Source organism: Gymnogyps californianus, chromosome 10 (genome assembly GCF_018139145.2).
Source record: "Gymnogyps californianus isolate 813 chromosome 10, ASM1813914v2, whole genome shotgun sequence".
Taxonomy (NCBI): Eukaryota; Metazoa; Chordata; class Aves; order Accipitriformes; family Cathartidae; genus Gymnogyps; species Gymnogyps californianus.
Genome location: NC_059480.1, coordinates 28323563 through 28350427, shown reverse-complemented (window position 1 = coordinate 28350427; position 26865 = coordinate 28323563). Strand labels below are relative to the sequence as shown.

The 26865-nt window shown below is 49.3% G+C and overlaps 1 protein-coding gene across 1 annotated transcript in view; it reads left to right on the top strand.

Moving 5' to 3' along the window:
• Positions 1 to 14694: 14694 nt before the first annotated feature.
• Positions 14695 to 26865, top strand: part of KCNAB1 (potassium voltage-gated channel subfamily A regulatory beta subunit 1) — a 74362-nt gene continuing 62191 nt past the window's right edge. The window contains 2 exon segments of the mRNA XM_050902452.1: positions 14695 to 14773; positions 14776 to 14965. Coding sequence (XP_050758409.1) covers positions 14695 to 14773; positions 14776 to 14965 — 269 coding nt within the window.

The window sequence follows — 26865 nt, the reverse complement described above, 5'->3', positions numbered from 1 at the left end:
GTAGTGGGTACTGTTGAGTTGTGGAATTACCGTGTATCTGTTGTATACTGTTTAGCCTGTTCTATATTGTTTGACGTATTAGCCCATGGCAATAACGTTGAGCTCCAAAAGAGCAATGCTAAAATATTATGAAATTACCTCTGTCTGTCTTTCTGTACTCGCTCCCTCTTGCATCGCTCGGTAGGTGCGCGTGTTGGTAACAGACGTGTACATGCCAGCTAATCTTGAGTATACACTTACTGCATGTATGCATATGTCAAATTCCAGACAGTGAAGTATCTTTGTGTGCTTCTGGGGACTCTGACAGAAGCGTAAAAACGGGAGTGCGGTGTGGAAAGCTGTTGCACCAGAGCTACTGGATCTGCGAATCCTGTTTCTGTCCTCCGACGCTTGCGCAACAGTCCCTTTGCAGCCTGCTGCCGATGTGCTTTCCTTATACTTGATGACAGTTTATTTTCTACACGTTTGCTTTTACAGGAATTTTTTTTTATGTATTGTACATAGCTTGATCTTTAAGATCACGATAGTCGTTAGTGTGGAGTCATGGTATCGGAGGTGACTTACCCAATCCATATAGATCCCTTCTGTCATTCGTATTCTGCTGTTTATGTAGTTAAGTAAGCAATAATTTGAGAGATGGTTGCTTTGGACACCTGTGCTTTTCTGATGTATTGAGGCAAAGCTATTTCCATCCACCTGAGAATTTTGAGCATGTCCTGCGATTGCTGTCTGTGAAAGTAACAGTTAAATTCTGACCTGAGCAGCTTGCCGAGTGCCTGCTGGATGCCTCCACCAGTGGAACCGTAACTCTGTATCCAGGCTCATCCCTCTTATCCTTTTTTTTTTTTTTTTTTTTTTTAGTTTAAGCAGTTGCATTTCATTCAGCTGCAAGATTACCATAGTATTATGGGGTAAAATACTTGTTTTAAACTGTTCAGGAACATGGAGTATTTCATGGCTGTAGCTATTTATATTTCCACTTGCATAGATTTGTGAACTGGAATAATGGTTGAAAGTGTTTGTTTTCTTTTGATTGCACACATTTTCCTGTTGTTCTTACACTTACTGCCTACGCGTTATGGAAATTTAGTTTAATTCCTGCTTATAGGAAACGGCTAACTTGTGTAAATTTATTCTTTTTGCCTGTGTCGTTGAGCGGTGGTTTTTCACTTGGGGGAGGAGATGGCGTGTTACAGCCCTCTGCTCTTTGAAACCCTTTGGCAAGGACACGGGCGTGCAGGAGAGCAGCGGACCAGTGGCGGTGTCATCTGGAGGCAGGAACACTGCCTCCCCCTCGCAACCCTGCTCCTGGCAGGTTTTGTAGGGCGCATTGATCTTAGTCGATATCTCAGTTGCCTCCTTTATAAAACGGGGGTCGTAATTCTCACCCACATCTACCGTAACCTCTTTGAGCCCTTTGGATGAGGTTTTTGTGACGTAAGTGAAGTATTATCAATACAAAGGTTCTTTTTATTACTGGATTGTGATCTGTAAGAGCTATTGGTCAAAAACACTGTAGATCGGTGTTTGCTGTGGCAGAATCTGTTATGGCATGGGTTCTGTTGAAAACAAATTGTAGCTTATCTCAAAAGAAAGCTCCCTAACGAAATTATGGCCTTAGAGTACATTGTAACTTTTTGTCAGAAAAAGCTGAGGATAGTTGTTTTTATTACTGTGTTGGTATCTCAGACGTAAAGGGTGCAATGAGAAGAAATGAATCTTTTTGGTGTGATGCAGAAATCCTTCAGCCTTTTAATGCTCTAGCAGTTGTTGCTTTTTGTAAGTAGGCTTGCTCTTGCTGCTGCCGCCACCAGTTTGTGTTGCCTTGACGGCAAATAGGCAAAAGAGAAGGAATTACTAAAAAGTAATGCAAAGAATATAGAGCACCTCTTAAAGCCAAACCTTTCTCAGTTTTGACTGAGACACTTAGTTGATCTCCATGTAAATAAATCTGCAGTATATAGTCCCATAGTTATGATGTAACTCGCAAGAAAACTTGCGTGGCGATGGTGATGCCCCTTGGGGGGGTTACAGGAACTGTTGTACCTCTGGACCACAAATTGCAGCGTACCTGGACAGAAATCTTTTATTCACTGCACGTTGCACACTTGGAAGTCCTTGGAGTTGCATCTTAACTATAGGTACGATGTATACCTGTATACTACGTGTATACTGAAGTTTGACATACACTTTTACCATCTTTTAATCACCTGGGTTGCTTTCATGTCTGTAATGAAATGGAGCTTGACAGCAATTCCTCTGCTTTTTAGGAACATACTTTGGGTTTGCTTTTTTTCTTTTTAAGCCAGAAAGTGGAATATTGAAAACTTTAGGCATAAACTATTGCACTATAATCAAAATGTCTTACCGAAATGAAATTTGTGATCTTTAGCTCTCTTCCCCCTGTTTGACACCTGTGCCATGCATTGTAGACGTGGTGGGTTGTTCTTAGGAAGGTTGGTGTTATCATCCCAGCGGTTCTTGAGTGTTTTTATGGAATCCGTGTGTATTGGACAGCCAGAAGTGGAGAGAAAAATAATACTCTGTTCACCTTTCTTAAAAAAAAATATATTTAGCACCTAGTTTACAAACTAATAACTGTAGCTGCCCTGTACAATTGTTCACCTCGAGTCTTCAGTAAAACATGTCAGCAGTTAGAGGAATTTGTATTGGGGGCATTCCCCATCATTCTCAATTTTTAACATTTTTCTGCTTGTGAAATGATAAAGTACTGTGAGCCTTAATTTTTATCCACAAATAAAAATATTATGTTTGAACATGGGTGTGACTTATTTTTTAGGGCTTACATGTAGAAACTACATTACAAATGGGCTGTCCTTTTTGGGTTGAAAAAGCTGGTTTGTGGCAGTGGTGCTTTCTGGCTGCAGACCATCCTGGGGTAAGGAGACGTCCCTGCCGGGGCATGGCTGTCCCTTGCCGTGTCACAGCACAGGACACCCCGCTGCAGAGTCACGGGGCACTCTGTGGTACTTGCCCCCTGCGTGCTTTTGTACTGTGATATGCTATAGCAAATGTAACTTCTAAAAATGTGTATAGAGCCTTTTCTAGGGCGCTCTTCTCGCAGCCCTGTTAGTTAACCTAAGCTGGTGATGCCCACGCAGACGAGGACAGGCTGCTCTGTCCCTCGGGGTGCTGGTGGTGGGTCTGCGGCATCCCAGTGGGAAACTCCTCCAGCACCCTGTTGCATTGGGGTTGCAGTTGGTTTTTTGTGGCCGACCTCTGCTGCTGATGTTTAATTGTTTTTAGCAGTAGGTGACAGCTTCCAAGACCACGTGCAAATTTCCCCTCTAAAAAAGAACAAGGCAGCTGAGATGATAGTTAAGAACAAAACCTTCCTGTACAGTTGTAAGGAGTTGCCGTCATCGGCAGGAGAGAGCGTGAGTGGGCACTGGTCATTTATCTTGCTTAAAGATCCTTTCTTGCAGTGCACAAGCTACACTCCGTAATCAAAGTAAACCTGACAGCCGTGATTCCGGTATAAATGATTTGGCCTCGAGCGCTGTGGTGGTTCTGGCTCCGTGGGCAGCGCCTGTGCTGGGCCGGGGGCACCGTGGGAGCGGGGTTTGATTGAGCCACTGCGTACGATCTGCTCCCTGATCTGTGATGTAAATAAACCCTTATCCCCCAAAGAGCGCAACAGCAAGTTGTTCTCATCCAGATCCCCCAGCAGTATTTCTGAGCGGCTGCAGTGCTGCTGGCAGCCCTCTGCTCCGTCTCCTCTTGTGCCTCGGCAGCTGGAGCTGCAGCAGTCACCCCAATGCTTGGGACCCACGTACCTCGCAGAGACTGCAGGGCTTTGCTTTTTTGGAGGGATTTTCTCCCTGTAGGGATGTCTCATTTTGCGTGTTTTTCTTCCGTAGCTCAGTAGCGATGGAGACTCCAGGGCAAAACCCTCTGTGCAGTTTCCAGCCTTTCAGGAGAGCATTAAGGGGTTTCACAGAAAAGCAGCGGGAAGGATCCAAGGTAAGGAGGACATGCAAGTCTTGACTGAGCGTCACCCCGAAGTGCTTTGGGAGCTGGGGACGCAGCAGGGGTGCTTTTGAGCAAGGCGACGGCTGCGCAGTCGGGCTCGTTGTGGAGCCCGGGGCTCCGGGTAGCAGGGATGCTCCTCGGGGGTCTCCTCCCAGTTCCCGGCAGCAGCGCCAGTGGTGCCACCAGCGCATCCCGCCGGCTCTGGGTGCAGCCCCACGTCCACCCAGGGAGCGTGGAGGTGCTCGGGGTCCGTGTTACAGGAACAAACATGTTAGTGGGAGCAACCCTCGCAGTGTGAAAGCAGCCAGGGAAAGAACGATTGCAGAAACAAAGTCAGAATGTTTTTCATAAAATTGTGATGTTCCACAAAAGCTTTTTCAGAAACTTCACAAAATGGAAAAGGAATTTGGATCGCTGGATTTTTTTGTTGTAGATCTGGAAGGAGTTTGTTTACCTTTTCAGCACAGGCTGTTCCTGCAATCCTGCACGCTGCAGCATGGTACCCTCTATGCCATGTTGGAGTTTCCCCTGGTTTCATTTCCTCAGTTAAAAAGACTTCAATTAGTTTTCTAGTGATGTTATATCAGTTAAGTTACTTTAAATAGCAGGGCACCTATTTCGGGGGCTGCTGTTCTTGCCCTGTGCTGGCTTTATTTAAAGGAATCCTTATTCTTCTCTCTCTCTTGCTTCACCTTAGTCCAGTAATGATCTTTCTAATTGAACAAAAAGCTTCCATCTTAAAACGTTTCTCCTGCATTTTACAGTGAACACAGCTCCAAAGCGAGGTTTGTAACTTTGGATTTGAGGCTGGCTCAGTCGCTGCATGGTGCCGGCTGCAGCTTGGCCGTCGGGCATCGCCCGGGCCGGGGCTGGGGTTCCCCACTGCTCGGATGTGCTGCTGCGGTTCCCCAGCGCTTGCTGTGGGGCTGCTCTCATTTCTGGCTTGTTTCCTTGCCGAATTAGAAGCAGATTGCAAAGAGACTGTTGTGCAATGATGTAATAGCTGTTTGCAACTGACTTGAATGAGATACAGGCCATTAACCCGCTTGGCTAATATGTAAATGTGAAGAAAGCTATATGTAAAGGAGTAAAGTGGGATCGTGAAGCACAGTGTCACAGCTAGACCATTTCCGTGTCTCTACCTAAAGATCAGATCAAGAGTCCCTTGCGACTCTTCCTTCTAAAATTTAATTTCCCATTGAATTTCTTGCGTCTCGTCACAGACAAGAACTTGAGACAAAGTGCTCTTGCTGTCCTGAGGATAACTGCTTCCGTGGAAGTGCAGTGCTGGGAGGTGAATTGCGTCCCGTCAACCAGAATGGATTATTTCTGTTTCTTTAATTGCCTGAACGTGAACTGCAGAAAACTGAACCAGTGCTGTAACTTAATTACTTCATTATAAAATGGAATAGTTTTAACATTTGAAGGAGTTGGCTGGCTTTTGCACTGTTGATTCCTTTATGGTTTTGCTCGCGCTGGTTTTGAAGATAGCAAAGGCAGCCCTTAAAGATGACATAAACTCATAAAGGTCAGGCAGATGAGAAAACCCCCAGACAAACCCACCCCAAAGCGGGGTGCGTAACCACGTGCAGAAATGTTGATTTTGTTCCCGTACGCGTCACGGAGGAACCAGGCATCCAGTGGGAATTCTGCTAGGAAATATTTCCAGGCTCGTTAAATGCTTTCATTAGCGAGGGGATAAACCCCAACTACAACCCCTTTCACGCCACATGGCTCCCAGGGACTGTCCCCCCCCTCCATGGGTGCGTGGGGAGTGGGCTGCGAACACGGGGGCACCCTGCCCTGTCCCTTGGAGAGCCGCAGTGCTGGCAGAGCCGTCGAGGCTACATGGGGGAGCCCAGACACGAAGGAGCTGGGTGGGATATTTCTCTTACCCTAATCCTGTTGCTGCCTGTCTCTAGAGAAGCAAATCCCAGTGGCGGTGGGTGACAGGGAGCTGGAACGGGAAGTCCTTACCGGGGCTGTGCTTCCCCCATCTTCAGCCTCGCTGCCGGTGTCTTCAGAGGAAGGGTTGTAGGTTTTCAGCACGAGGGAGTGGGAACGATACAGATAATTCCATTTCCAGCGGTTGGTGTAGCTGTGGGGAAGCAGGGCACGCTTTAAGTGCTTCCCACATCACCATTGCAAGCTGCAACTACCTCGGGCTCTGCAAGCGCCCTCGCTTCGGGCTTGTTAGCTGCACGTTGTGCCCTGTTACTCCCACAGGTTCCTTTTTTTTTATGGATATCGTTGATTTAAATGTATGTTCAAGAGCCCTCTTAGAGCTGGGATATTTTTCTTGTTGATCATTCCCCAGAGCGGTTTGGGATACAAAGGCCAATATAAAGCTGCTTGTGGGATTTCTTCCTTTTTAAATGTTTTTTAGGGTAAAAAAAAAAAAAACAACATGGGAAAATGTTCTGGGGTAAGCGTCAGCTTCATGGACAGCCTGAGTTTGAATCGTCTGTTAATTAAGAGAAATGTTAATTAAAGAGAAATAGTTTCTGCTCCTTACAGGGTCCCGTAGTGGGTGACAAAGCTGAGGGGCTGTGCCTGGGATGGGGTTGGGGACCATCCCTCGTGTGTGTGTCCCGCTGGCTGCCCCGGGCCGAGCCCCCGGCCCCACTGCTGCTCCCCGGGGAGAGCCAGGCTTGCCCCTCTGCAGAAAAGGGTGTTTGCCAACATATTTGTGCGCACACTTTCCTTAATGAAGAAGAAATAATTCAAAGCTGCCATGCATAATTTAGCGCGCTCTGACGTGGGCTGCCATCCGACCGTGGGCTTGCGGGGACCGTGACCCGGCCACGGACACCGGAGTCCCTGCGCTGTTATTTCACCGGTGGAAACCTGCGATGCCACAGGGGAAAGGGAAGCTCAGCGCGTTTCTCTGCCGTGGCCTCCCGGTCCTGCAGCCCTACCCGAGGCGGTGCTTGGCTCTTGTTCGTGCAGCGCTCGCACGTTGGGTTTTATGCCCAGGACTTAGTTCTTGTGCAGCTTTTATCCTTTGGGTGTATTGGTGATGCAGTGCTGCTATTGCAGTTTGCTCCGTGGGTTAATTTTGTTATTGTTTGGACAGGGTGACATGCGACAAGTCGCTTATAAAGTGCCCAGCTTATCTTTTCATGTCTGATCTGCCTGGGGCTTGCCCAGCTGTCCGGGTTTCTTGGTGTGGAGGTGGGATGCTGCTCAGGACATTGGGAATGCAGTGAGAATCAGCAGGGTTTTAGAGGAAAAAAAAAAATGGCGTTTCCTTGATGACCGCAGCCTTGTGAGGGCTCTGGAGAGGTGTCCGCCTGCTCCTGCGGAGCTCGGTGGCAGAGTTCAGTGGTGGACCAGGACTGAAGCAAATGCTGTACCTGGGCAACAGGGAGCTGGCCGCTCTGCGCTGAATTTTGCAGAGGAACGGGGGGAATGTCCCCGCTGTGCAAAGGCCGGGGGGCTGCCGGGCAGGGACCCGGCGCCACACATACCTGGGTTTGAAGGTGGCTGAGCCAGGGTTTGGATTCAGGATGATCTTTGGTGTTTTGCGGAGCCGGTGTTTACTTTTAGTCACTTCTGTAGTGCTGATTGCCGTGGTAACGCAACGGCATCGTGTGGGTTCTCCGATGGATGTGCTGGTTGCACTGCTCCAGCAGCGTGGGACCAGGAGGAGCAGGCGTGGGGACAGGGCTCCTGGCCACGGTTTTTGGGGGGGAGGTGGCAGCTCAATGTCCCATGTGTGGTCCATCCCCTGGATTCGGCTTACAGTCAGAGCTGGGGCTTGCTGCCTCCCCTGCCTGGGGCTCTCCGCCTCCGGAAACCAAACGCAATCCTCCAAGCACACAAACCTGTCCAGGAAGAATTTTAAATGCATCCTTGGAGCATTAAAGCTGCTCAGCAGGGAATTAACGGCTCAAAACCTTGTCGACTAAAGCGGATCAGCCTTTTTGTCTGAAAATTATGCGGAAAAGTACAGAACAGCGTGGGTGGTTCTGCACCTTTTTGTACCGTTTGAAAGCAGATGCCGAACGATTGGGGGATCGTCAGGCTTCAAAGGCTGGTGCACGTGTCCAAGAGCAGAGCCAGGCACGACCTCCCTCGCCTGCCTGCCCTGGGCAACCGCTCGCCTCCAGAAAGGTCTGAACATCTGAATTCCCCTTGACGTTGGAAAATCTTCCCCTTTCTAATCATGGATTGCTCGATCACTAGTTGCTCTCGGTGCAATCCAAAGGAAACCCAGAAAAGCTGCTCGTCAGTGATCTCCCTGAAGACTCAGCAAGGAGGAAAAAAAATATGTTAATTAACATACCCAGGAATTTTTCTTTTTGCTTGGGTGTGATAGGACTGGTATTTGGCTCCAAGATCGTAGCTAAAAATTATTTGAGAAGATAAAAGGCTGAAGAGAGCCTACTTCCACTTCAGTTTTTTAATTTCAGCAGATTGGCTCGCTCGAAGCTGAACGTGACCCTGTGCTCTCCGAGCTGCCCAGCTCCCTTACGCCCTTCAAGGGTGCAGCTGGGAGCTTTCCACGGGGCTGCCTTTGGGATTTATGGAGTATGCTGCAACATGCAACAGCTCCGCCTCCATTTCATGAAGAAACAGAGCGCTTTTTACCCTCTACCACTTTTAATTGCAGTGGTCTTTCAATCAGATGTAATAAATCTGGATGGAACAGCGATGTAGCAATACAGCAGCAAATTGCAAGTGGCTGTAGTTGCCTGCGGGCCAGCTGAGATGCCGTCCCCGGCACCGGCCCTGGGTGAGAGTGGGCACAGCGGCAGCCGGAGCGGGCAGTCCTGCTCTCCCTCCTGTGCTGGTCAGCAAATGGGTCAAAAATAGGCAACGCAGCTGGTTTGGGGTGTGATGGCTGATCCGAGATCTGCTTGTCTGCAGGGGCTGGACTTGCTCTCCCAGCGCATCAGTATGGAATCTGTGGGCAGCCAGTGCCCGACGGTCGCCGAGCTCATTGCAGGAGCTGGGCTTGCTCAGACTGTGCGGGAGTGCCCGTCCCCGGCTCCGCTAATGGCACCAGGCTTCTATCCAGTGTGATAAATCCAAGGGGAGGCAGTTCGGCTCCCATTCCCCCACGTGCCGGGGGAAGATTTGCCAGCAGGTCTGAGAAACACGGAGAAACCAGACGCTCCTTCCCCAGGAGAAACACCTGGAATGGTCTGCTCCCTGCTCCCGGGATGGGAAGAGGGTGTCAAAACTCGGGGCTCTCCCACGAGCCGGGAGATTAAATGCTTTTGTTCTCCCTGCCAGGAGAGGGCTGGATACGTGGAAATACGTTAACACCAATTTCTGGTGTATTGCGTGTTGAGTTTTCTCTTTAAAACCTGAAGTATATAGATACGTCTAACTCTTGGTTATCCAGTAACGCCTGAGATGCAGCTGTTTTCACCCATTTTCCTCCCCAAATGCTGTTCCTATCACCGTGCCCGGGCTCCTCACCCCGCAGGGGCTGTGTCGGGGCGGCGCGGTGCCCGTCCAACGCTCCTCGTGGGCAAAAGGCTGGAGGGGCAGTGTGTGCTGCGGGGGAAGCAACGCGGCGGGCTCATAAATGTCTTTCACATTACTGCTGGGCTCTGCTCCCCAGCAGCCAGGAGGGTCTTGGCCCCCCTCTGCTGCTTACTTAGGGTTTTTGGGGGCGAGTTGACCTGCGGAGAAGGGTAACCCGCAGAGCTGGCACGGCTGGGGAACCAGAGCGCCGAGGGGGGAGCCAAGGAATAGTTTTAAAAACTAAATGAAACCTGATGCAGATAAATAGCATTTTTTTTAAACATCGTTTTGAACCTGTTCTTTGTTTTCCAGGTCGTGCCTGCTTGCTGTGAATAGAGGAATGAACGAGGGAGGGCTGCTCCTCCATCCCGTGAGGGCTGACGGGATGCTGGATCCCTTTCCAGCTTATTCCAAGAAAATGAAAACAGTAGGGAATGCCCGACCTGCCATGCGGAATTTTTTGGAGAGCTTGCCTATATTCGGAAGCACACTGAAATGGCTGATTTGGGATCCTTCCTGTCGCGTTCAGGGATGCGAGCGTTGCCCACAGCACAGGGGTCACTCCAGTGCACTTCCAGAAGTTAAGAATCATGAAGGTGGCTCAGGCAGGGAGCTCGGAGGCGTCCCTCGGGCTTTCTTTGCGGGTGCCGTGGGGAAAGCACGTTTGCTGAGGATGCCCGTGCATCTCCTGTCCAGCTCTGCCCACGCTGCGCTGCCTCCTGCCCGGAGCAGGCAGCAGGTTCTGCCTGCAGGCTTCCTTGCCCAGAGCAGGGCAGGAAAGCAGCGGTCCTGGGCACGGAGCCGGTTGCTGCTGGCCAAGCAGCGTGGGAGGGAGTCAAGGCTTTCCCTGGTCTTGCTGTTCATAAGTCACTACATTGAAGTGCTGTCAGAGCAGGGTGAACCACTTACAACCAATTAAGTACCTTAATGAATCTTTCCCTGATGGGGTTTCACCTACCTTAAGTAGAAGACGGTATGGAGCAGGAGTGCTGTTAGCCTAAAGGCTATCGTTTAGACTCTTGCTAATTGGATCATGCATTTGAAAATTACTGTGCCTCTATGGGACGAAATCTATATGTTTACTTAGATATCACTTACAGATATTTTCCAACTCAATCTGTACCTGCGGAAGGCTTGCATTTTTCTGCTTAAAAACCTCTAAATAGGACCTTCCAGGTTATTAACTGCTGCTAATTTATCCTGCTTGAGATGAGCTATATCTGTGTATGCAAATAGATTTTTAAATGTGTGTACACATAGCTGAAAAAATTTGGGGAACACTTATTAAGAGGCCAGTGTGGAATCTGAAAAGCTAGGGTGGATTTCAAGATCATTGTAAAAGAGGATGAATTTTAAATGAGTTTTAGTCGAATTGCTGGAGAATTGCTGGATCAGAATTTGCATCTTGCGTTCCTCTAGTTTGGAATGAAGCAAAATAAATTTGTTGTGAAGAGAATCAGGACAGACATTCCTTGCGTAACATTGTGAGGCACTTGTTGACCAGCACACGGATTTAACTGAAATGCACATCCTGACAGAAAACTGCTTAAAAGATTTAAAAAAAAACTTTAAAAATGCAAACGATGTGAAGTGTACTAATTCACCATGCGAACCTAACGCTTTTCTGAGCAGAAAACATCTACTGGAGGTTTTTAGAAGCGCTTCTCGTATTTACATCTGAAAAATAGGAGGTTTGACTAAAACGGTGTCAGAGCCAGAGGAAAATGTATTAAACCCGTGTTCTGATCCTGGAGGTGGTGAGGCTGGGTGTTACGGGAACGTTCTGCTTTAAAACTGGTGACACGAACAATATTGTTTGGGTGGTTTTTGTTTGGTTTTTTTTGGTTTTTTTTTTTAATGGCTGTTCTGTACCTCTGCACTGCTTGTTATTGCTGCAACCTCCCTTCACTCCAGACAGCTCGGGATTGTGTGTTTAATACAGATAAGTGCAGGGCTTTACGCTCGGCAGCGGAGAGATTAACCCACCCGCGCGGGCTGGGCGGCTGCTGGGGCACGGAGGGATTCAGTGGGGGCCGTGCTGTGGCTGGGGACCCCCCCGGGGCCACTGGCCAGGACCTGCCGTGCCAGGGGTGGGCACGGGGGGGACCCGAGCGGCTGGTGGGGGTGCTTCTGCGGAGAGCGGGGCAGAGATGTTTTCCGTATCGCCTGTCTAACTCTAGGGACAGCAGCTGGAATAAAAATCAAATTTTATAAAGCGTTTAAAGAAGAGCTGTAGAAATTTTCAAAGCCTGGAGTAAGAGTATTAATAAGAAGTTATAACTTGTAATAAGTTGCAAGTACAGGCCTCATAAACGTGTTTTTATACGTTCGTTAGAAATACATAATTATAATCAGAACAGCTTATTACTTTAACCAGTGGTTGCCTAGAAAAAGCAATGTAAAAGGAAGGCGGTGCCCCCAGCCCTAAGCCGGGATCAGTTTGAAGCTTCACTCTCCGGAGCCCTATACCCCGGTCCTGCACCCCACGGTGGGTGCCGGGTGAGGCGTCCCCCTGGGCGCTGCCGTCTCCCCTCTTTTCCTGCTCCGGAGGGGAGGGGAGCTCATGGAAAACTGGTTAGTGATTAATCACCAGCCCTCATCTGGGAAATAACGTAGGGGCTGACTAGTCTTTGTCTAGCAATATTCCTGTGTGGGATGTTGGTCTGTTAGTAGCCAAGTGGGAGAGGATTTCTGGTGCTGCGGAGGACTGGGCGAGATGCTCGTGGGGCGGAGGGCTCATCCCCTCCAGGAGATGCCCCAGGGCTGCCTGCAGCCCCCCCCAGAGAGCCAGGCTGGACGTCCGTGCCGCTCCGGCACGGTGCGGTCACCCTCCCTTGGCGAGCCGGTAAGGGAGCCGAGTATTTCAATACAGCCGCAGAAATGCAGTATCAATATTTAAAGCCAGCTGGCTAGCTTTGCTTTCAGGAAAGTAATCTTTCTGCATTTTTTATAAGGTGAGCCAGGGTCTCCTTACCTGCCAGAATATATAATCATCCAAGAGACAATATCCGATAGCGTTACTTACCTAAATGGGACATCACGGGAACATCTCCCCTCACAATAGCCTGCTGTACGACCAACAATGCTCCATTTAGAGAGGAACAAATTGTCAGCATCTGCTTTTAATTTAGTTTACTTTTAAGGTGACTGATACCTTTTAAGGTCTTTGGGAACAACAGGGTATTTCTGTGGTTAAGGAAATGGTAAACATGGAAGGCTGAGTAAGCACAATATGCCTTTTATACAACTGTTTAAGAACTTTAGTTTGCTTTTGTTAGCCAACTTCCAAGTGAAAGAACTTGAAGAATCTTATAAGGCTTGAGATTACGTATCTGTAAAATAAGTATGTATTGCTTCAGCTGCTCAGGGTTGATTTAAAGGCTCCTGGAGTTGCTGGAAAGCTTTTCCTTTTTGGGAAGTTTGTTAACAGCTGAAATTTTGAGTCATTTTTCTAGAGTTCTGCAAAATTTCCAGAGAACGTTTTAGTGCCGCCTCTGCTAAATAGGTTGGATAGCACCAGTTTCTGTGGAAAGTAAATTTTATAGGACTTCTTCCCAAAGGGAACGGAACTGCTTTCTTAAAAAGCACCTAAAAAGGGGTTGGGTTTTTTTTTTTTGTTTTGTTTTGGTTTTTTTTACTGTGGCACATCTTGAAACACGGTGAGCCAGCGGAGTGCTGCTGCTGCGAGCAGGATGATCCCCACGCCGGGCTCCTCAGGGGGCCGCATGGCCAGCAGACCTTACCCAGGACCGTGTCTGGCTCGGGAGGCCCCCGGCTCCCGAAGGCTGGGGGGGGACACCCGACGGAGGCTGCCCGGGTGGCCAGAGGCTGGAGGGACCCAGGTCCAGGAGGGGTGGCAAGAGCCGGGCTGGCCCAGAGGGGACCCGACAGCAGCCTGGGAGTGCTGGGAGGGGAGGCAGGAAGGTGGTGGACCCCAACTTTCCTGGGGAGTGGCAGGTGGTAAGGCAAGGGACATCAGCCACAGCTTTGGAGCTTGGGAGCTTCGGGATGGACCTTGGGAAAAGCTTTTTCAGCAGAGGGTGGTGCGGCGTGGGAAGAGGCTGCCCGGAGGGCTGGGGGAGTCTCCAGCCTTGGGGGTCTGCAAGACTCGAGTGGGAAAACTTGTCTAGGGCCAGTGACAGACCTGCTGTGAGTGGGAGATGGGGCCAGAGACCTCCAGAGCTCCCTGATTCCGTGAAGCTCTTCATCCAGCCCCCTGATCCCTCTGCAACTGCTTGCAAGTTGCCTTTCCTTGTGAGACACACGCGTCCTCCACGCAGGGCACGGGTGGGTGATTGCTCTTCATTTCAATGCAATGGCTTTAAAATCCTGCTTGTCTTTAGAGGGCTTTTTTCCTCTTTGCCAGCCTCTCTCTCCAAACAAGGATATGTTTGTGCTCCTAAAGTGGCTGCTGTGATTAGTGATGTAATCTCTGTATCAGCTTTTACATTTCAAACCGGAGAGGGAAACTAATTCAATTCTAGTATCTGCTTCTTTCATACATTTTCTCGAAACACCATTTGCTCAGCAAGCAAATGAATCAGGAAAAGTCACAACTTTGTTCTCACCTTAAGGGTGATCAAATCCCCGAATTTCTACAAATCCCTTGGAGAATGGAAGTTCCTGCCAGACGGGGTGACCCGAGGAGCTGGAGCACTGCACGTGGGAGGAGGAGGAGGAGGGATGGACCGGCTGGCTCAGCTCTAACGCGGCCAGGTTGGTGAAGACACCGATGCTCCGAGGCCGTGTCTGGCAGGAACCGTGCTGCAATTTGCTCGGCCGAGCCCACGTGGCTGCGGGTTTGCCGGCGAGGGGAGCACACGTGTGACTTCACCTGCGCTGGCTGGAGCCCTCCGGTGTTTACAGCTTTAGTGACCTGGACCTTTTTTTTCTGCTACTATCCATCTAAATACCTTGTCTTGTACGAGTCCGATTTAGGTGTGCTGCTTTGCATGTGTTTATATGTTGTTTTTTAAGAACCGTCCTCCTTATTCGTTGCAAAGCGAAGCCCGCCGGCAAGCGGGAAGCTGCTACAGATGTTTCCATGAGAAGGTTGCAGCTCTTCTTTCTGGTTAAGCCCCGCAGACACATATCTAATTACAGCTTTGTGGCCGGCATGAGGTTATAGAGGGAGGAAAGCGCGTGCTGAAAATCAGTTTAAATGATTTGAGGGCAGCGACTTAGTGCTGGGGGTGCTGCCTTCGCACCGAGGCAGGACGCAAAATGCTGGCGGCACGCACGGGGACTGTGGGGAATAAAAATGCTGAGGAAACCCTGAAGCTGAGGAAGCAGTCGGTGCTTTCCCTGGGAGCAGGGAGAGAGCCCTGAAGAGCTCCTCGGAAAGCGGGAAGGAGGGCCGAGCTCGGGCCGGCCAGCCCCAGCAGCGTGCCCGGCGGCTGGCTCTGCTGCGGGAGCTGGAGATGAACTGGTACCTGCGGGTCTGCGAGCTCTCCCACGAGTACACCATCGCCTACACCACTGGGATGCCCCACAGGTATGTACCCCGCCGGCGGTCCAGGCAGTAGCAATTTGCACTCCAGGAAATAATGGTGGTGGTGATAATAATAATAATAGAAAGCTTTTTGGCTTTACAAGTCTGACTTGTCTGATTATTTGTTTTTTTTTTTTCCCTGCACCATGATGGATGTGTGTTACAGAGCTGAAAAGTCTGCAAACTTGTTTCTTAGTTTTTGTAACTTCTTCAGCACAAACTGCCTGTGTTCTTCAGCCTTATTTCTCATGAGCTGTTTTGTCCAAGTGGCTGTAATTTCGTTCGAATTTAGTTGAAAAGTTGCTGCTGTTGTGCAGGGACCGTGTGGGTGACAGGAGAAAAGGGCAGGAAAGCCTTTGCTGGGTGCTGCTGGGTCCCCGTCTCCCCCTTCCCTCCCCAGACCCGGGCAGCGGTGAACAAACCACTCAGGAGGGGAAACCTGCAGCTGCTGAATTGCTAATTCCATCGACCTTAAATGTCGCAGACTCCAGAATCTGATCTTGCTCCTTTAAAAAAATATAAGGGGATCTTGGTATTAGCGGAAATTAGACGTGCGAATCTCTAATCTCCCGCGCCGAGTAAGACCCTTAATGAAATAGGAACCTAATTACCAATTGCCTGGTGTTGCTGTCTCAGTTCTGCCGTCCCCGAACAGCAGCATCGCGGGGACAGGCGGCCGTGCTCGCTCGGGGCAGTTGCGGGGCTGGCGGAGGGAGGACATGGGTGTCATTCGCCTCGAGGGACAGGGCTGCGGCCAAAGGGGGTTTCAGTGTTTTGCCCAGCAATACACAAATGCATCAGTAACAGTAGGGATTTCAGCTGAGAAGTCGGGTGAAATCTTCCCTAATCCCGGACAGAAGGGGGATGTGCCTGAAGTGCCTGGCACAAACCGAGATCTTGCAGTCACGCTGGGTTTAGAAACTAATAAAAATGTCATTAGAATAAAAATTAGAGACAGGATAACTGAAAGGGAAACAAGATAAAACTATGAGAGACGGAGCAAGTAGTTATTAAGTGCAGAAATGTCTAACAAGCACAGTGAAGGGAATCCGAGTGGGTCTGTAGACTAAGACTGAGCAATTTCTTGGGCACAGTCCTCATTGGCCATGCCAGCCCGTGGTTAGGCACCTGTGGTGTTAAACCTATAGTGCACTATAAAACTTATGTTTTGCACTATAAAAGCAAAACCCTGGGGAATAACTTTGGGGAAAACTAATTTTGTAATGATGCTGATCCATACAAGCCCCTAAAACTCCAAACCAGTGAAACTCTTATGTCTAAACAATTCAGAAGAGCTTGCGGAAATATTTCTTTGCCGTTGGTTCACCTGGCGTTATAGATGAGCAGAGAGGTGGATCTGACAGGAGGTAAAACAAGAGGCAGCTGCAGCAGAGATCACAGCTTACAGCCTGCGGTGTGACACTGCTGGGAGGAAAAATTACGGTTCCTGCAAGGCAGGCATGGCTGCGGGCACAGGGCACGCTTCCCTCCACCGAGTGTACTTGTGTTGCAAAGAGCGGAGCTGGAAAGCATCACCAGCACCCCGCTGTTGATGGTTCAGCTCGGTCAGCACCATGAGAAGAGGGTCCCCCACCTTCGGGCAGCAGCGTGTCAGGGTACCACGGGGCTGGGGGTCCCCGGGGTGGCAGGGCAGGACCTCTCCCACCACCCCAGCCTGGGAGGTCGGGGACACTGAGGTCCATTAGTGCCCTCAGGGGCCTGAAACAACAGTTGCAGAGAAAGAATAACTGGGTAATCCAAATGCCCACGCCAAACTCCCCTCTGTGACATTGAATTATAATCTTTTAAAATATGTTCTGGGTTTGGGATCAGTCTTTGTTTATCTGTTTTGAAAGATTTAAGGATTAGTTGAGTTCATGATACATCCATCACTTCATTATTTAACTTATTTTTCCAATGTATTTGGGATTGAAATGACAGTCAGGAAATGGGTTGAGTTTTTAAAACAGAAGAGCCTCAGAAATCTGCCTCCGTGGGGTGTATCATGCATTGTCATGATTTGTTCGCTATGAGCTGGTGTTGGCCAGAAAAGGTTACTGTGGTCCTCCTGGATGTTATTTGACCGGAGGGTGCTGGATGCCTCGGGCACTGGCTTTGGTGATGCAGCGAAACCTGTGCTGTTTCTCCCATCACCCCTCAGGGATGAAGACCCTGAGAACCAGAGACTTCTTGTTTGCTGTTTAGCAGTGGTGAAATAACTGTTTGTTGGCTTGGTACGTTTATTTTTAGGCATAGTGCTCAGACGGGTACTGGCGTCCTCGCCTGCTGCCCCGTGCCGAGAGGCACCCGGTTCTGTGGAGCTGGAGGTTTTGTAGCGGCTGGTGGCATCTCGGGGGCTTTGCCGGCTCCCCTCCCGCAGCCCCTCTCCGTCCACGCACGGGCTCCTGCGGGAGCACACAGCCTCCCGAAAGCTGGTGCTCGTTCCCTGCCCCGGCTCCGATGCCCGTAGCTCATTCTTTTCTCAAGTATTTCCCTTGCCTGTTTGTTTTTAGATTATTTTTTTTCTTCTCGGTGTTTGACTGCTCCGTAGCCTTCGTTTTCTTATTAATTGTCAAAGCCCCAGGAGGCTGCAGATACTGGGGAAGTTTACAGCCCAGGTAATCTGAGCTGTGAGAGCGCACAATGGACTAAGAGGAAACAAAATGTTTTAATGACTTGCATAAGAGATGCTTGCAGCATTCATCTGTCCAGCCCAAGGCCTGAAATAAACCCTGTGAGAATATTTGTTTTACGTTTATTGGCCTTGGATTGAATCCCAAACAAATATTTCTCATTATCTAAATATAAGACCTGGGAAACAGGGTCAGTGCTCTGTTCCCACTGGCAGTCCTTATCCCTTGGAGTACTTGACCATTATAGGTTTCAGCAGATGAACAAGATTGCTGATCTTGGCCAGAATCCATCCTGGGCATCAATTAAAATGAGCCAATTGCAATAATATAAAGAAAGGCTGGGAGAAAAATACTGCTCCATAGTCCTGTGGTCCTCTTGGGCAACACAACCCAGCTCTTACCATCTCGTACTGGTGGGAGTGTGATGGCACTGGGCTCTCCTCTCAGCAGAGCGTAGGGTGGAAGCTGCTGAGGACCCCACGCTCCAGCAGCTGCTGGGCATTGAGGGTCTCTTCGCAGCTCCGCGTGCGGACCATGCATTTGTACAAGCCCTCCTGTGCGGATATCCCACCCCACAAGCCAAGCCTGCAGAAGCCGAGCGAAGCGCTCCTGAAAGGTAAAAAGCAAAGTGTGGTTCCCAGAGCCTGCCCTCCCGCCGCGGGCTGGCCGGGGAAGCTGAGCCGAGCCGCCGAGCTGAAGCAGCTGGAGAAGTTCCTGCACCTGCATGGGCTGTCGCTGCAAGAGACCGTGCGAGCCGAGACGGGAATGAAGTACAGGTACTTCTGCGTGTCCCGGGCTGGGGTACTTGGGGGCTGGCTCTTCGGCGGCAAACAGCTAAAACTACGGGAGCCTTGGCTGAGCAACCTGTGCACACCTTCAGGCAGGCTTACAAAATCTGAAGACGTTGTCTGGTTTCGTAGCTTTTCTTCTCCAAGTTTTCTGAGCACTGCAAGAATGAGCATGACTTTGAGCAAAGGTAAATGCGTGTGACCGAGTCTCTTAACACTTTGAATTTGATTTTTCTCTTCTAACATTAGTTGTTTGTGCCCGTCTACGGAACTGCCTCTTTTAAATTTGGGTAGAAGTATTTACTCTTTCTGATGTTTTAATGAAAACTCATTTATTTATGTGCATTAAAAGGATAACAGCTGAACAGCGAAACAGAAAACATGGAGAATAGAGGTGTTCTGACTGTGGCTGGTGCTTCGATGTGATGTCTGTCCTCGCTCTGCCATAAAACTGGAGCAAATGGACTGAAAGCCTGAGAACCAGAGTCTGGCTGGGTTCAGGCTGTGAAACATGTGGCTTGTGTGTTAGAGCGTGCAGGGGAGAGGGCCTCATCCATGCAGGGAGCTGGGAAAGCCTGGGGAAAGAGGGTGTAGGCTGGGGACGACGGGCGACGAAGACATCGGTGTGCTTAGTCTGTCAGTTGTCATTTTGTTTTGTTTCAAAAGAGATTCATTTTAAAAGGATGACGTCCCTTATGGAAAGTAGACACATTCGCTGTGCTTCTAATAAAAGAAAATTTTCTTCAAAATGTTTGCTTTCCCAAGAGATTGACTTTTGCCCATGGCCAATCTGAGCATAAAATTGAAATAAGACAACACTTTTACTACTTTTATGGAAAGAGCACAGTTGTGTGTCAGCTTTAGCCACTGGCCAGGGAAATTTGCCGTTGTTTGGAGACACTGTCCAGGGAGGACCGAGTGTGTGAAAGAAGTGCTTTGGAGCCAGCGTCAGAAGAAATGGCAAAGAGCTTTGTACCTCTGCTCTGCCGGCGCCGGCTGGGAATCCTTGGAGCAAGTTGGGGTTACACAGCCTTGAAAGCCGATGTAAATAAGTAGAGAACTGAGCCCACAGCATTCGAGTGATGAAAAGGGAAAATGTCCAAAGGCAATGGGACGGCATCCCAGGGATGCCATGCTCCGAGCGGAGCTATGATAGAAGTAATCCCTGGTGTCACTCTGGGTTAGCAGGAGCGATGCTGTCTCCGAGCGAGATACTCTGATTAACTGGGGTTTTCGGATCTGGAAGCTTGCCTCCCTCCTGATGAGAAATTCTTTTGTTCCACTTCTGATGATCCTAATCCCATGTGGCAGCTGTGTTTGAAACGGATGGTGTTAGTACACACGCGAAAATTCCCGTTTATCTTATTTCTCTGCTAATTCTGCACTTTCTGTGGTGTCAGTCCACTCCAGAAATAGTTTAACGCTTACTGTGGCCTCGCTGAGAAGCACAAGTCATGTCGTAGTCACACGGTGTTCCCATAAAGCAGTTATGATCTGGTGTCTTACGTTTCCTCCACAGGAGATTATCCTGCAAACCACCCTGACGTACAGACACCTCCCTCGTCCTGAACCTGGCTGCTGCTGACTCAAAAATGCGTTGGTCAAAACCGGGCAGCAATGTTGGTCGCTACTTGCTGCTGCACAGCAAACGTGCCCAGCCTGGAGCAGAAAACCTGCAAAGAGGCTGGGGAGAAAACTTCTGTAGGGATGAATACCCAATCCCCAAACCTGCTGGAGAATGAGCTTTTAAGTCACTGAAAAATGTAATTAATGAGATATTCTGGGACTGTCTTGTGCTCCAGGGCTGGTTGGTGTCGGCCTTGAGGCTTTACCCGTGCCAAGGGCTGTGGTTGCACACCCAGCTCTAGCATGGGCTCTGTGCAAATAGCTTCATACACCTCTCTGATTCTCGGCTTATAAAATGGAGTGGTCTTCATTCATCAGAGCTTTTAGTCATGGTAAAATAAAGCATACACTTAATTTCTATTGAAGCTGATGGATTTAAGCATATGCTTAATTTTAAGTACGTGCATTTTTCATAGTTGACAGAAACAGCTTAACATACTGCATTTCACATATATCATATCCAGGAGAAAGAAGCCTTCTGCAGGAGAGGGAGCTGTGCAGAGGGCTCCGCTGCAGAGCGGGAGGGATTTTCCAGCAGTCATCACCTGCTGCTTTCTATAGGTTTTTTGCTCTTCTAGCTTTAGAAGTACAGGGGTTTTTCTAGTCTTACTGTGAGCTTGAACGTTTTCTTTTCCAGCATTGCTTATTTTGCCTTCCAGACATTTCTTCAGCTATCCATAGGTCTAGTCTAAAGACAGCACAATAAAAACCCCTTTTTTATTAAGAGCTATTTAATTACGTGTGGAAAGTAATGAATTGTTAACAAGAAACACTTACTAAATACTCATAAGCTGGTTTATTTATAGGATGATTAATTCTTTTTCCTTTCATTGCTTTAACAAATACAGCTTAGTTCAGCCTATTACTGAATAACCGAAAGTGCAGCAGTGCATGAGCTTAGTTTGTTTCTGACGACAATGGTATTTCTCTCAGACGAAACGCCATTTGCAAAGCCAATTTGGTGTCTCATTATCCAACGGGGTGCTCATTGCACGGCTTCCTCCCATGCACACTTTGCTGGGGTTTGAGCTCTTAAAGACCGAACTATGTAGGCTGGGTCTGTCCTCGTGGCTGGGAAGCTGTGACTGTAAAACTTCTCAATATTCTGCTCTAGGCAGGGTTAAAATAGCGTCTCTGCGCTTGGGCAGCTGCAGTTTGAGAGCCCGGAGGTGAAATGTTATATGTATATGTCTGCAAAAGCACCCTGGCAACTTTTGCAAAACATGCTGTTGCCAAATGTTATAGGTGGAAAGTATTTATGGAGGTCATGGACTCCTGAGGCGCTGCTGGATTAACCCACGCAGCAGCCTTCTGCGCTGGGGCTATGGTTTGCTTTTTGTATTTTACCTACTTTATGTTTAGTTGAGGTTTTGTTCAGGAGGGTGAATTCCTCCCGCAGCACATGAGCCCCTGGCAAACTCGCTTCATTTGGAGCGAGCCCTCTCCCAGGCTGTCCTGCAGGAAACCTTCAGGAATTCCTGCATCCTGAGAAAGCGCTGGGATGCTCTGCCCAGTTTATGCTGCTTTTGTGGGTTAAGCTAATTAAAAACTCAAAATTTAGGATTGTCATGCTGAAGCTCTTGTACAAAGACTGGCCAGCAGGTAGCCCTTTGCAGGACGGGCTGCTTTTTCTTTTCTTCTCTGACTGCAATGGGAAACGTCACCATCGCAGAGCAAGCGCTCAGCCGGTGCAGCAAGGAGCTGGGCACGGCGGCGGCGGGGAGGAGAGGGCACCTGCAAATCGTCAGAGACGGACTGATGGTAAAACTCACCCTCACTCGGTTTTCTTCTTTTACCCCGAATCACTTGCGGTCTCGTTTGACTCGTGAGGAGGAGGAGGTGGCTCGTGCTGGTGCACGGCGGGCAGAGGTGCTGGTGATAAAAATAGTGCCATGACCAGATAGTTGATATCTCTTAATTCTGAAAAATGGAAGTACTTACTGTGGCTAAATACAGCAAGAGGAAACACCAGAGAGCTCTAGGGACAAACCGATGGCAAAAGGGCTGTGATTTGTATGTCTAATTTGGTGTGTGTCTTGCATTGCTACAAGTCTGTGTCACGAAAAGCAATAAGGGAGTGAAATATGCAGTCTGCAGCGCCAGAATGAATGTCATTTTTCAACTACATCATTACTTACTTTCTAAGTATTACTAGAGATCAAACACGCTGAATTTACTAGAAAGGCTCTCCAGTCTGGTAACCTCGCCGAGACAATTATGGCACTTGGGTAACAGGATCAAACCCTGAAATAGCAAAAGGCTTTTGGTGAGTACCAGGATTTTGTGGGGACCGCTGAAGGCACTGACCAGCACGGGCAAAAAGACAAAATAGTCCTGCAGGAGAACTGTTGCTGAAAAGTCCCCCCCATCCCTGAGTTACGTAGACAAAAAGGCAAACACCATTTTAGGAAGTGTAACATGCATAACAGTAAAATACTGGGGTTTTTTTATAAATTTCTGGGAGCTGACATTTCAAATCCTGCAGTCAGTGCTGGCCATCCCATTTCAAATGGATACAGTAAGCTGGGCTTACTGGGGATACAATCCGGGATACAGAAAGCAGAGGGCTCCGAGTGATGGGATTGTCCCTGCACCGGGTGATTAAACAGGCTTTTAGCTTAGGAAAAAGATGATTGACAGGGATTACAGCAGATGTGTTTAAAATCAGGAGCAGCCTGTAGCGAGCAACTCACTGTCTCCCATAACGCAGGAACGAGGGGGAATGCAAATGAAATTTCTGGACAACAGGTTTGAAACACAGGGAACACTTTCCCTGCATCTTGTAAGGAAATTGGGGAACTCGCTGTCATGGGATGTTTTGGATGCTGAAAGTGTAAGCATGTTCAAAATGTTATTAGGTATCAGGCAAGGCCATCAAAAGCTATTAAACACAAAGGAGTGGATTTAACTTCTAGCACAGCAAATTTTTAAATGGCAGATGGCAGAAAGCTGAGACGATATACTGGGAAAGGCGTTCCTGCATTTGTGTTCAGTCCCTTTATAATCTTTTCTCAGGCCCTGCTCCTGGACATTGTCTGGGCTGTGTGGCTGGTCCGCAGGGATGCTCTGCTCCGCGCCGGTACGGCTGCGCTTGCAGCGTGCAACAGGAGATGGGTCAATGTGCCGGGGGTGAGCAGGCAGATCGCACTCTTCAGCCCTCGTCCCTTCTTCTGGGCTCGTGTTTATAGCCCTACGGGGCTACCACAGAGGAGGGGAATTTGGGAATGATCACTTTGCCATAGCTGCTTTTGCAGGCTCCCTTGGTCAGGCTCGTTTCATGCATCGAAGCTTTAAAATATCTAATCTTGAGATGGCAAAATATAAGAGAGCACTTGATGTGGTCCTATAATCCTGCACTGTAATCCCACCCTAATCTGCTCAGTTCAGAGCACAGTTGCATTATATTTATTGGGATATAGCTTACAGCGTTAATGTTTTCCCTATTTCCTCTGCAGATTGATCTATAGAGCCGCATCCAGCTGTGTCCTTTTTTTAACAGCCAGCGTAATTTTTCATAAGTGTTTTTTTCTCTTTTTTTTAGTCTGTTCAAACTATACGGCCTGCTATCTAGTGCAATGGCGATGGCAGATATTCCCATATCTATCGTTTTTACAAATGATTTCAGTTTCCACTTGCTCCTTGGTTTTTGTGTTATTTCTGTAGGGTTCTGGCCCATACCATGCGCGAGTCGGGGAGGACGGGATGAAAACAGGGGATGTGTGTGGGTAAGGATGTGGACAGGGTATCCGCACGTGTGTACGGTGTTTGTAGAGTGGTATTTCCTCCTCGAAGTAAGAAATCCCATTTTACTCCTTCGGAAGAATGGTACATATAGCCTGTGTGCAGCGTGAGCCCCATCTCCCCGGCTGGGTTTCAGCAGGAGGAGCTCTTTAGCTGCTCGTACGATGCTGGCTCCCTGATCCTGCTGATGTCTGGTTGCTGTCATTGCCAGCCAGAAACACGAGTGTGCATGCCTGCACACGTGTGTACGCACACCCACGTGCACACACGCTTCCTTTTGCAGTATAAGGACCTCAACAACAGCGACAAAGCCGTGTAAAAGCTCAGCTCCACCCCGCCGGTACTTCCAGGGTTACTCGCACCTTTTGCGAGGAAGCTCCCCATGCCGTAGGTGGAAGACAAAGCAAATTTTGTCCTCCCAGTTCACCACCCCAGCAATAAATCCCAGCTAACCCTTAGCTGCGTGCAGAGCAGCAGCTCCTGCCGGTGCCGAGCAGGAATTTGCACGCTTGCTACTGCTTTTCGCGCACCTTCTGCTCCTGTCAAACTCCAGCTTGAAAGCCTGCGCTTGCCAGATGCTGAATAACTCACCAGCTCCGTGGGCAGGGTGCTGCCTGCTGAGCCCGCTCTCCGCTCCCCGCAGCGGCATCGGCGTATCCAGCATCTCTCCAGGGGGCTGACTTGAAAGTTTGGGATATTTATGGGTTTATTTATATACAGATTTGAAGCCTGCAGTCTGTGTACGTGCCCTGGGATGAAACTCAGCCCGTGCGGTCTTGGTTAAAACAGGTTTTACCTGGGAGTCTTTGGGCTGACTTTGGGATCTGCTGAGATTGGGACCTTGCCATGCGTTGCACTGACACAAACCGGTGAGCGGTGGGTCGAGGAGGGTTGAGTTCAGGAAAATACCAGCTAAACCTCCTCTAGCAGTTGTCAGGGATGCTGGTTTGTTTCAAAGCTCCATCCTGTAGGAAATGATCACAAAACCAGGCTCTGGCAAGGCTTTGGAGAGGTCAGCTTCAATGCCAGGCTGAGGGCACGTCTCTGTATCGCTGAGCGTGGTGTGTGTGCTCCGGCAATGCTGACTCTGCGCTTGGCATCGCAGATGGCCACGGTTCCGGTGGAATAAAAATGGATTTCGATCTTCAATACAAATCCAGTATTGAGGCAATAGCAACTCTTTTGCTTTGCTTAACTGGAGTAAATAACCAAATGCGATGGCAGTGCAACATCTTCCTCCCTCCCTGCGGTTACTCCTCCTGCCCCACGCCCATCCCTCCCACTGCAGGTCTCCCAGTATGAGCAGAAAATGCCCCTTTTCAGCCCTGGCAGCGCAGGTCTATGGCCCAGTCTGTGCTTAGAGAATTCCCTTGATTTTCTCTCTTGGTTATTAATCCTAGTTTGTACACTAATGATTATTAATTGCATTGCATTCAGGATTTGCAGGGCTTGCAAGCTTGGGGTAATGTAAAGAGGAAACTTTCCTGGAAACGCGATACTTTATCCAGTCTAGCAGATTCCAAAGGCAAAACATTTCGGATAAAAAGTGCCCTTCTGAGACCTGGGGATATCGGGAAGAATTTGGCAGAATTGAAGTGTAAGTGTCTGAGAGGAGGGGAAGCTGAAACGTTATTCCAGTCAAGCTTAATTTTAACAGAGACCTGTCGGGCGCAGGGACCCCTCATCGTCAAATTGCAGTTTTCTCCTCTTCCTCAGAATTACTCTAGCATCAGGAAATACTTACTGGGCCAGGGAAGCAGATGGAGATTTAGGTTAGGATTAGGATTAGATTTCGGTTACGATTGATGCCAGCCCTGGAGGAGGGGGTGCCAGGTCCCGGGGTGCCGCTGTGGGGCAGCCCCATGGCACGGTCCCAGCCTGCGGCTGCTTCCCGGGACCGACTGCAGTAAATAACACGGGAGTAACAAATCTGACACGGGGCAAAGCTGGAGCGTGTGCCCCGCAGCAGCGCCGGGATGGGGGATCTCCTGGGGATTCTGCTCTCGGTACTTCTAGATATACTTTCTAGTGCTGTCTGCTGTGAAATACTAGGTGTAACGACAGTATTTGGGAATGCTGCTTCAATCAATGAGTCTCCCCTCCTCTGGGCAGTCTGTCGTGCTGGTGTGAGTACGAATGGGTTAGGCATGCTCTGGGAGTACCAGCATCACCCCTGCACGCTCAGCGGGTGATGGAGCTCAGCAGGGCGATTCTTTGCACCGGTCTTTGAATCAGAAGTGGCTTTTTTTTTTTTTTTCCAGTTCAAGCAAGCCAAAATGATCAACTGAAATTTTATTATTCTGTGTTTTTCCCCATCCTGAGGTGACCACCTTTGTATTCCCGCATCTCCCCGCCAGGCAGAGGCCCCCGTGGATGCGCGGGTGGCACTGCCGGCAGCCGGGCTCCCCCCGGCTCTGCTGTGTGCTGCTGCCCGGGGAGGCTGACTTGAAAGGCAGCTTTCCCCACGGCTAAACTGCCTGCTGCAGACCTGCTGCTGCCTGATAAGCCTTTTTTTTTCCCCCTTGTTTTCGGTGTGCATTTTCATAGTTGCTTGGCTTCATCCCCGTGCCAGACAGACTCCAGAAGACAACACGGCGTTTCCGTAATTCCAGTAGCACGGTTGCTATTTTTTCCCCGGGGTGTTTGTGAAGTACGTGGGGGTCCTTAGCGTGTCCATACAGGCACGATGAGGTTGTTGGGGGGAGCTGCTTGCAGCTGTCCGGCCGCAGGCAGGGTAAGCAGCTCCCCCCGCCAGCCCTCGGTTGCCCATCCCAGCTGGGGTGATGAAATGCACGTTTTTGCACTGCAGAAAAAAAGACACCCCGTAGATTGCAAGAGTAATTATTCTTTTCCCCTGTGGACTTAATGAGCGGTTATGCGTTTGGCAATAAGTAACGATCCTCTTGCAAATCCTTTTGTTAATTAAATAGGCGCCATTCCAGTATGAAAGTTGTTGTTCAATACTGTTTGGGATGCGCTCGGAGATCAGGGACCACTTGCCTGGCCAGCACTGGCCCTGGGCAGTACAGCGGATCCTTGGCTTGGAAGCGCTTGGCAGTGCTTGGAGATCCCCTGAAGACTTGCGAGCGCCTTGTGTTTAATTTACTGAAATGAA